General features: G+C 30.1%; 1 protein-coding gene and 1 long non-coding RNA gene across 2 annotated transcripts; one reads left to right on the forward strand and one right to left on the reverse strand.

Moving 5' to 3' along the window:
- Positions 1-2,608: 2,608 nt before the first annotated feature.
- On the reverse strand, positions 2,609-6,144 carry LOC138337170 (uncharacterized). Its single transcript, XR_011210654.1, has 2 exons — positions 5,931-6,144; positions 2,609-4,946 (listed from the first exon to the last, which is right to left on the reverse strand). It is a non-coding gene; the product is annotated as an uncharacterized lncRNA (long non-coding RNA).
- Positions 6,145-10,265: 4,121 nt separating this feature from the next.
- Positions 10,266-11,254, forward strand: LOC138337383 (uncharacterized). The gene is made up of 4 exons (XM_069287292.1): positions 10,266-10,559; positions 10,625-10,770; positions 10,827-10,934; positions 11,137-11,254. The coding sequence occupies exons 1-4, from the start codon at positions 10,266-10,268 to the stop codon at positions 11,252-11,254; spliced, it is 666 nt and encodes a 221-aa protein (XP_069143393.1).
- The last annotated feature ends 547 nt before the right edge of the window (positions 11,255-11,801 follow it).

Here is an 11,801-nt window from a genome sequence, read left to right on the forward strand (position 1 = left end):
AACCACATCCATCAAATGCATTTCAATTTGCTCATGGACTGTGAAACTAATGAGATAACGCAATGCTATTACATCCATAACGGGTGAGTATGTCTCTTCATAGTCGACGCCAGACCTTTGAGAAAATCCTTGTGCCACAAGGCGTGCTTTATACCTTTGTATTTCATTTTTCTCATTTCTTTTTCGCACAAAAATCCATTTGTAACCAACAGGTTTAATCCCATTAGGTGTTTGATAGGTCCAAAAACTTCACGCTTGGCAAGTGAATTCAACTCCGATTGAATTGAATCTTGCCATTTTGGCCAATCATTCGTTGTCGACATTCTATAACAGATTGAGGTTTATGATCCTCATTATATTGCATGATATTTGTTGCAACATTATATGCAAAGACATAATCAACCACTATTTCTGATCGATTCATATTAGTTTCAACATCTCTTAAATTTATGGATAGTTCATTATTTCCTTGAGTTTCAAGTTCATTGATTCTTTCATGAATATCAGACTTATTCAAATTTTGAACTTCCATATGAGATTCTTTCATAGTGTCATCTTGACATTTAATCTTTCTTTTTCTACGATTTTGATCCTTAGACCCTAATGGTCTACCACGATTTAGGTGTGTTTTTGACTCATTAGCTATGACACTAGTGGATGGTCCTTTAGGGACATCAATTCGAATTGGGACATTCTCTGCAGGAATATGTGATTTAGTAATCCTTTTCAAATCTGTAAATGCGTCTGACATTTGGTTTGCAATTTTCTGCAGATGAATAATCTTTTGTACTTCTTGTTCGCACGTAGAATAATATGGATCAAGATGAGACAATGATAAATTTTTCCACAAAATTTCTCTTTTTATTTCATTATTCTGTCCCCCTAATTTTGGAAAAACTGTCTCATCAAACCGACAATCTGCAAATCTAGCAGTAAACATGTCTCCAGTCAATGGTTCAAGATAGCAAATAATGGAGGGTGACTCAAACCCAACATATATTCCTAACCTTCTTTGGAGCCTATCTTAGTGCGGTTTGGTGGTGCCACAGGCACATGTACAACACTTCAAAAAATTCTTAGATGAGATATATTAGGTTCTTGACCCATAACCAATTGCAATGGAGAAACCTTATGATAACCTGTCGGTCTGAGACGAATAAGTGTTGCAGCATGCAAAATTGCATTTCCCCACACAGAAGTGGGCAACTTAGTTTTCATAAGCATTGGTCTTGCTATTAATTACAAACGTTTAATTACTGACTCTGCGAGACCATTCTGAGTATGAACATGAGCAACAGAGTGTTCAACTTTTATCCCAATTGCTAAAAAATAATCATTAAATGATTGGGATGAAAACTCAGCAGCATTATCAAAACGAATGGACTTAATCTGATTATCAGGAAAGTGTGCCCTTAACCTTATTATTTGTGCCAATAATTTTGCAAATGCCAAGTTACGAGATGACAATAGGCACACATGAGACCATCTAGAAGAAGCATCTATTAGAACCATAAAATATCTAAATGACCCACTAGGTGGGTGAATAGGTCCACAAATATCCCCATGTATACGTTCCAAGAACGCAGGGGACTCAATCTTAACTTTCATTGGTGATGGTCTCACAATTAACTTGCCTTGATAACAAACAGTACAAGAAAATTCACCATTTAAAAGAACTTTTAGGTCTTTTAGTGGATGTCCATTCGAATTTTCTATAATTCGTCTCATCATTATTGACCCAGGATGTCCTAGACGATCATGCCAAAGTACAAATGTATTGGAATCAGTAAACTTCTTATTCACTATAAAATGTGCCTCAATTGCACTAATTTTTGTCCAATACAAGGCAGAAGATAAGGCAGAGAACTTTTCTATAACACATGTCTGCCCAGAGACATTCTTGGTGACACCAAGATATTCAAGATTTATTTCATCCATTGATTGGATATGATAACCATTTTCACGGATATCTTTAAAACTCAACAAGTTTCTCTTAGATTTTGGAGAAAACATAGCATTATTAATGATGAGTTTAGTTCCTTTGGGCAAAATTACAATGGCTCTTCCGAAACCCTCAATCATATTAGTCCTACAAAAAATTGTAGTAACATTTATTTTACCAATACTTAAATGAGAAAAATATTTCTTATTTTTGAATATCGTATGTGTTGTACCAGAATCAATCAAACAAATATCTTCATATTTCGATAATATGTTCTTAGAATTATCCATATCTTCACATGAAATGACATACACAAAATAAATATATATTATATATTAGTGTTGTCAAAAGGGTACAATATATTCAAAGGAATAAATTAATAATTAAATATTAGAAATTAAGCCTTAATTTATTGTTTCCTCTAAGTCAAAAACGAGTTGTTAGGAAAATAAAATAAAATCATTATTTAGTCCTAGTTAATAACAGGCTACATGTTTTTAACATTAGATCAAATTAAAGACCTAATATAATACAAACACATGATAAATCCTAGTTAATATCAGAATTTATGTTTTTAACATTAGACCAACTTAAAGACCTAATATAATACAAACACGTGATAAAGTTTAGTAATTGACTAACTCTATCATATTAGAATCATATAAATAAATCAATGAAAAATATAATATTATTTTATTAAGAATTAAGGAACAAGCTAATGGACTACTAAACTAATTTAAAATACTGATACTCATGCAAACAACTATCATTACATGAAATTTATTATTAAATACTACAAAAAAAATATCAGTCTTCCATGTTCACAGAACCATCACCAATCAAGTGATCTATTTTTCCTTCTGGATGTGCGAAGAAATCTGCTACATCCAAGTGCGTAATGTCAACTTGATTTTCAGCGATAAAATTTGCCTCAGGATTTTTCTATTTCTTCTTTAGTGATTCTTGATAAAGCTCAACCAAGTGTTTGGGAGTACAACAATCATGTGCATAATGACCTCTTCCACTACATCGAAAACAACCTTCCCTAGTTGCTTCATGTTCTCATCCTTTCTTTTTTCCTTTTTATTTGATGAATGATTAATGCCAGGAATAGAATTACGTTCTTGACCATAATCACGACCACGGCCACGTCCACATCCACGATTAGGACCGCGACCTTTTCCACGCCTAGCATGGTGGGCGTACGCCTCATTCACTTCAGGAAGTGGTTCAGATTCAGTAGGTCGATTCTCATGATTGTTCAATAATAAATCATTATTTTGCTCGGCCACAAGAAGATGAGAAATTAGTTCAGAATACTTTTTGAAACCTTTCTCTCGATATTGTTGCTGCAAGAGCACATTCGAGGCATGGAAAGTGGAGAATGTCTTTTCCATCATATCAATCTCACTAACCGTTTCTCCACATAATTTCAATTGAGAAGTGATTCTGAACATGACAGAATTATACTCATGTATAGACTTAAAGTCTTGTAGCCTTAGATGGATCCAATCATATCGTGCCTTTGGATATATGACCATCTTCAAGTGGTCAAATCTTTCTTTTAGGTTTATCCACAAAACAAGTGGATCCTTAATTGTCAGATATTCGATTTTCAGAATCTCGTCAAGATGATGAAGCAAGAATATCATTGCTCGTGCACAGTTTTGATTTGATGCCTTATTTTCTTCTTTTATGGTGTCTCCAAGATCCATTGCATCAAGGTGGATTTCAGCATCCAACACCCATGAGAGGTAGTTCCTGCTCGAACTTTGAAGGGCAGTTAACTCTAGTTTTGTAAGATTGACCATTAAAATTAAAAACAAAAGAATAAATAATACCTTTATTAATTCTTCAAATCTAATCTTCACTTTTGAGAAATTAGAGTCTCGTGCTTATAACGTGTTATAAAACTATAGAATAAGAAGAAGAAACTAGAGAGAAAAGAAGAGAAGACTTGTTATTTCTCTTGATGAATTAATTTACAATGAAGAGGAACACTCTATTTATAGGAGAAATCTAACTTGGTCCCTAAGTAGGAGGACTCTTTAATCATATCCTAAAAAGGACTCCACATGATAGACATTTACTATAATACAAATACTTTATAACAGTCACTTACTTTTTGAAACAGTTTTGAATTTCTATTTTATTTATTTATTAATTAAAAATTAATATTTTTTAATTAGTTTTTAGAGTTTGAATATAAGTGGGAATGTAATACTCCTAGGAAGTTTAAAAACTGCTTATTTAAATTTTTTGTGTGAATTAAATATAGTATTATTATTAATATTAATATATTATTAATGTAATATTTATTTTTTACCGTGTTTTACAATTTTTCTTTTGTAGGTTTTCAGCTTTTAATTTTATTTTTTAAAACTATTTTTAATTATTATTATTATTATTATTATTATTCTTATTCTTATTATTATTATATTGTTATTTTGACAGTTTAATTTCATTTTTTTACCGTGTTTTCCATTTTTTTTCGAGGTTTGCAGTTTTTAATGTTCTTTTAGTTCATTTTTTTAAAAACTATTTTAAAATATTATTATATTTTTTATTTAACTGATGTCACTAATTTTTAAATAATAAGTAACTACTAACACACATGCATTTTTTTAAATACAATTTTATTATTTTATTTTTTAAAAATTTACAATCATATTTTTATTTTAAAATGATGCTTTTTTTTGTGATGACACGTAGGCGCCATCTCCTCTCCTATTCTATATGTATAGATTTATATTAAATTTAATCCATTAAGTTGTCTGCTTGATTTTCTTCTTCAATTTTCCTTCTTTAATTCATTTTAGCTCCAAACTTCTTTAACTTTATATCAATTTAATCCTACAAATAAAGTACATTATTTAGGGAATAAAAATATTAAATGTGAAACAAATAATGACTAAAATGTATATTTTTGACCTGACATCACTCACTAATCACATGAAGTACCCAATAGATGTCTAGCATGAGTGCGAAACAGGAACTTCGGACCCTACATTCATGAGATAAGGTAGGCATAAGTATGTATTAGTACATGAAATGTGCTAAGTAGAAGACAATATACATGAGCATAGGCATGATAACATAAAAGACTTTAAAGTGTAGGTATGACCACAATGAAACATTTAAAAGCTTTTAGAGAAGATATGACATGAAGATGATAAAACATAGCCAAATATATTAACATAAAGAACACAAGGAAAGATTAAAAAACATAGTCATTTGTGGGATTTTAGTTTAACCAACAATAAGACCATGAAAGCTATATCATGAAATTTGATATATCCCTCATACCGAAAGAAGGGGGATCTTGTTTCAAAGGTAGAATCTGTATATATCACCATTTTCTAAAGTGAATCCTTTAATTAGGTCATTTAAGACACTATGTTGGAGCACACAATTTGGGACTCGAGGTTGCTATTATGAACTATCCCATTTGAGTTCCACTTCAAAGCTCTCTCTATGCTTGGTATAAATCTCAACGAAATAGGTAAAAGTCAATTATCAATTTAACATTCGAAAGTCAATTGCCAATACCATTTCACATTTTTCAAGATCAAAACGTAGAATAGATCCTTAAACATAATTCAAGATGGATGAAAAACTCATTAATCCTTTTGTGAAAAATATCTTTCACAATCATGATCATAATAACATGTGAGAAAACTTTTCAAAATAGCATTTACTTCCCTTTAAAAGCATCATTAAATCATTTATAATAACTTTATAAAAGTATACATATCTTCATAGATTTAGATTCACAACTCATAGTTCATAACCTTCATCATGAGTTCTTGATAAAAAATCATGAATCATGCATGGATCAACATAATTTCAACTAAACATCATGAATTAACATGGAATCATGCATAAGAAGACTTAATCAACAATAATATATCATAATCGAATGAAACACATGACATTGAATTGAAATCCTAACTTGAATCAATTGAGATTGAAGGGAGAATTTGAAAACCTTGGGGACCCATGGAGGAAAGGACTCCATGGATTAATACCCACATAACTTGATCCTTTAAGACAAAAATGATAGAGAATTGAAGACCTCAATGAACCCTAGTTATTCTCCTTCTTTCTTAGACTCGAGAGAATTTGGGGAGTTGTTTAGGAAAGTTTAGGAGAACGGATAGAAAAGGGTAAAGTTGGGCCTTGAAACTATATACTAGAGCTTAGGGTAGAAGTACATAGTTTGACTTAAAACAATTAGGGAAAACACCCAAAAGCCTTTAAAAATAATTGTCGACTCAACCTACGGGACGTAGATTTTTCTACGGTTCGTACTAGTCAATCGTATACTAAGTACTAGGATCATGATTTCACCTATATTTTGATGGAATAGTTCTACAATTTGTAGATCTTTTAGGGTCCGCAGAATTAACTTTGACCCTTAAATTTTTACTAAGGTTGGGACTCACCTGCGAGGCCTATCTAGACTCGTACATAGGATGACATGACCATCATGGTGAACCGTAAAAAGGATTCAAAGATTTGCTTTTTTTAAAAAAAATATTTTCCCTTTTCCTATGGCTGTCATCCACGACATGTAGAAGCTTTTACAGTTCGTAGATGAGACCCCTAAAATCAGACTTCAGTGCTATAGTTTTTTTTCTTCATTTTGCAAATTCAGGTATTACAAAATTGGCCCGAACACCTTTTTATAAATATATAAATAAATAAATAAATAACACAATAATGATTTAGTTTTTTTAATAATAATTTAGAAATCTATTTTATGATTTTGATTTTTATTACTAAGATGATGATTTTCACTTTTAATGATATTATATATATATATATATATATATATATATATATATATATATATATATATATATATATATATATATATATATATATATATATATATACTAAATCAATACCCAATTAATTAAATATGCATCATATCTATGTCTATAATTTTTATATATCTTCTCATATCAATCAAATTTATTCAAAATGTGGGCTGCAAAGTTTAAAAAGTTGAAGACCAATTTGTCCACCCAATAATTGACTGATTGTTTTACTCTTTCTAAATAATTTATGTACTAAAAAAAAAATTATTACGAATAATTATTTAGTGAAGCATATTTTTACCAATTTCTGATGATGAGTTTACACTCTTTTGTTTAAAAGGTTTTTCATGTGATACTCCATGTGAAAAAAAATTCAGCATGACAAATCTAAGTAAATTAGTATTAGATTAAAAGTTAAGTTAAATGTTAAAATTATCTCCATATAAATTGATTTATTTACAATATTGACATCCATCATCTTTTTGTCCACCTTCTTAATTGTGTCTCATCTCTATCATGACATCATTATCCCCGACTTGAAAGAGGAGAATTTAGAGTTTTTAAAAAAACAATTTAAAAAATTAATGTGCCAGTAAATACAATTGTTATATATGTAGGTGGATGAGGATTTAATGGACAAACACGCCTAGAAGCTTTTATGGAAAAATATTTGTTCCAGTCAACATGTAGGTGTGTTTCGCTAATTATTGTGTAATAGTTTAAATATAAATTCACACTATCAACAATTGAGATATAAAATTCAATAAAAGGAACTTGTGTACATGAATAGAAGTCATCAGGTTCTCCAAAATCTTCTATCATATTATAAGTCTATGATAAGATACTCATTTATTACTTCATTCAACTTCAGAAACCTCATGAATTGAAATTCATACAGCATGCACAAGAACAACAGAAATTCAAAGGGAATTAAATAATGTAAGCATAGAATTTCAAAAGGCTTTTTTTTTTTTTTTTTGTGAAAATAGAATTATAGAAGTTATACCATAATATGAAATGAATATGTTATATTTAATGGTTACATTAAATAGAATAATTAATGCTCGTCAAATATAAATTATTTTGATTGATTTACCGTGGGCATGTTGCTATTTATCGTTATTGTTAGTATAACATTTGTATCTTCCTTATACTCTTTGTAAATAATTCTCACTTCTCCTTTGCGTTCTTAAATATTATGTTAATAGCATTGGTTTGCATTTTCAACAATATTATTCAATTAGTTAAAATGTTGACTTCATATCTTCCTTATTTATTTCATTAAAATAGCTTTTTACATTTCACATAATTAGAGTGTGTTTGAAATTGCTGTTTAAAATGATTTTATTTTAATTTTAAAAAAAGAGCTTTTGAAAAATAGCAATCTGTGTTTAACTAATTATTTAAAAAGTATTTTTGATAAGCAAATTATCTTTTGCAGAACATTTTAAAAGGTATTTGTGAGGTCAAATTATGCAAAAGACAAGTTCGATGCAAATTTTAATGCTAAGATTGTTTTATAGAGAGAAATTATTTTTAATATTATTAATAAAATTTTAGTTAAGTTTAGGATTTTCATAAATTAATAAGTGCAGATTAACATAGATTAAAAAAAATTAAATATGAACTTAATAATTTAAGTATACTTGAAAATATCAAGCAAAATAAATTTAAAAATCATTCAACAAATTAAATCACTACATACTAAAATTAACCACAAAAATAAATAAATAAATAAATATATAAAATATATTGGTAAAAATATATTTATTATAAGGATCGTTGGTTTAGAAAAAATAATTTCCTAGTCTTTTTTAAAGAAATAGAAACTTTTAGCTTCTTTTTAACACCAGAATAATTGTTTCTCCTTCTATTTAAAAGTAATTCTACTGATTGGCCAAATATGTTGATTTTTTCAAAGAAAAATTTGCCTCCCAAAAATAATGCCATAATAAAACAAGAGTTGTTTTTTTGGATATGCTATTAGGAGAACAAAAACCTTTATTTTGAAGAAAACAAATATTTTTTTTTAAAAAAACAACAACTTTCAATTGGAAGCAAAAATATTTTGTTATTGTTGTGAAGAAACTAAAAAAATTTACTTCTTAAAAGAAATGTAAAAATAGAAAATTAATTTTATTCAAGACCATAATGTATCTGTCATGTGTACATATTTATCAATGTATCTCTTATACTTCATTGTTTTAAAGGTGAAATTTATATGTTGTAAATTAATTTGTGGAATGCTTTTTTATTTTTTTTTTGATATTTTTAATTATATTTATTTCTTCGTTTTAATATTATATCAAAAATTAATTCATTTTTTCAATTTATAAATCTATGATATTGATTAAAAATTTGAATATGTACACTTTTATGTGATATAAATAAGAATTTAATAAAATCTTTATAATATTATATGAATCAAACGTTCTCTTTTAACATCTTTCATGTGCAATGTATATGATCCTGAAGTACATATTAATGTATAATACATTGGTCATTAAGTATAGTAACTTGTGCATTTATGTCATAATAATTTTTTGTTTTCGCTTGTATAAATATTTTTTGTCGTCTGTTCTCACTTTAATTCGATATTTACACATTCATTCAACAAAAAATCTATATATATATATATATCTTATTGAGATAATCATGGCATCAAAGAGTTCTCACATGAACAAAAGAATTTGAAAGGAAGTTCATATAATATAAGTGTTATGAAGAGATTGCGTTCTCCAAAATGCAAAAAAAATAAAAAAAATTGTGTAAGAAAGCAATAAGATTTTCTATTATGTGTGGAATTGAGATAGCTATTATTGCAATTAGGTATACTATTCACATATTGTAAACCAGATGTTGAATCTATTATCCAACAATTTGTTGAGGCGAAATCATCAAATAGGTGCTCTTCAAAGGGTGATAATGTTAGAAATAAATTCTTTTTTGTTTTGTCCTAGTCTTTAGGGAGTAAATTAAATCGTGGGTGTTATCTAGTTTAGGATAAAATCTTGTGAGTTAGTTCCTTGATTTTAGCTTAACTTTGGTATGTTTTTTCTTATAAAACAAAGGCTGCATCGCAACAATTAATGACATCAAATCAATAAAAATTCCTTTGCTTGTTCAGCCTCTTTATCTTCTCTGTCAACTTCTACTTCCAGATTTTTTTGTTTTGTTTTCTATCAGTGGTATCAGAGCGAGAAAGATCTTGACATGAAAAAAAGATAAAAAATAATCAAAATTGCAGCAACTAAAACTCTCTTCTTCTTTTAGTGTAACTCATGGCATCTTAAAATAATTTTGTGTAAGCAGCTATTCCACACTTTGATGGTCATTGGCGCTCCGGCGAAGGTGAAACTTTATCGAATGCTTAAAAGGCATAGTTCGAAGCAAGAAAACTGAAAGATTTGAAAACGAAGAATTATTTCTTTCAGGCTATGGATCGTTCAATCCTAGAAACTATTCTTTGCAAAGGAACTTCTAAGAATATTTGATATTCTATGAAGAAAAAATATCTAGGCTCTGCTAGAGTGAAACGTGCACAACTTCAAGCCTTGAGAAGGGATTTTGAGACTTTGCAGATGAACGAAGGAGAGCCCGTAATGAGTTACTACGCGAGAACAATGGAGATCAGCAACAAAATGCGATTCCATGGCGAAGAGATGAAAGACGTCAAAATTGTTGAGAAGATATTGCGCTCTTTGACACTGAAGTATGATTATGTCGTTTTCTCCATTGAGGAGTCAAAAGACATCGATACTTTTCCTCTTGACGAATTGCAAAGTTCCCTGTTGGTGCATGAGCAGAAAATAAACCGCAACTTTGAAGGCTTCTACTTATATTTCTTCGAATCCTTGAGGAAGGGGTAGAGGTAGAGCAAGAAGAAGAGGAAGAGGGAGAGGAGATCGAGGAAATAGAGATGGAGGCAACGAAGATGGCAACAGGAACTTTAGAGCCAACGATGACCACAAAAAAGGCAGAGGACGGGATTTCGATAAATTCGAGGTGGAATGTTATCGTTGTCATAAATTTGGTCATTATCATTCTGAATGTTATACTAGGCTGCCTAATAAACAAGAAGAAAAATCAAATTTTGCCAAGAACAAGGAACGAGAAACCTTGTTAATGGCAGTTCATGCGGAAAGCGAGACTGAGGAGCAAGTTGTTTGGTACGTGGATACCGACTGCAGTAACCACATGAATGGAAGTAAGTCTTCTTTTTCTTATTTGAATGAAAGCTTCCCGTCGATAGTTAGTTTTGGTGATCTCACAACAGTGAATGTGATGGGAAAGGGTAATATATCAATTTTAGAACAAAGAAGGGGTGTGTGGAAATCATATCTAATGTATTCTATGTTCTTGTTTGAAAAGCAATCTGTTGAGTGCTGGTCAACTGTCAGAAAAAGGATATGCCATCACTTTACAAAATGATTCATGTGAAATTTCTGATCCTACTAAAGGTGTTATTGCTATTGTGAAGATGAGTTGAAACATGTTTTTCCCTTTGAAGATTGAAAATGTTCAATCTTCTTTATGACGGAAGTGAAAAACGCTTCATGGTGTGGCAAAGATCCTTCAAAGGAAGAGTATGGTGACTGGGCTTCCCCAAATCATTGTCCCCTCCCAAGTTTGTTGGCAAACAACATCGTTCTCAGTTTTCCAAAAGTAAGTCATGGAGAGCCAAGGAGGTGTTGGAGCTGGTACACTCGGATATTTGTGGACCAATAAATCTGATTTCTAATGGAGATAAAAAAGTATTTTATTACCTTTATTGACGATTATTTCAGGAAAGACTTGGGTGTATATTCTGCAAGAAAAGTCAGAGGCTTTTAATGTATTTAAAAGCTTCAAAGAATGTGTGGAGAATCAGACCGGAAGGACCATTATGAACCTTTGGACAGATTGTGGAGGAGAATATTGCTCTAAGGCCTTTGTTGAATTTTGTGAGACTTGTGTCATTCGAAAAGAGCTCACAACAACATATACACCGCAACAAAACGGTGTGGCGGAGAGGAAAAATAGAACAATTCTCAACA

This window comes from Solanum lycopersicum, chromosome 7, assembly GCF_036512215.1.
Source record: "Solanum lycopersicum chromosome 7, SLM_r2.1".
Lineage (NCBI taxonomy): Eukaryota > Viridiplantae > Streptophyta > Magnoliopsida > Solanales > Solanaceae > Solanum > Solanum lycopersicum.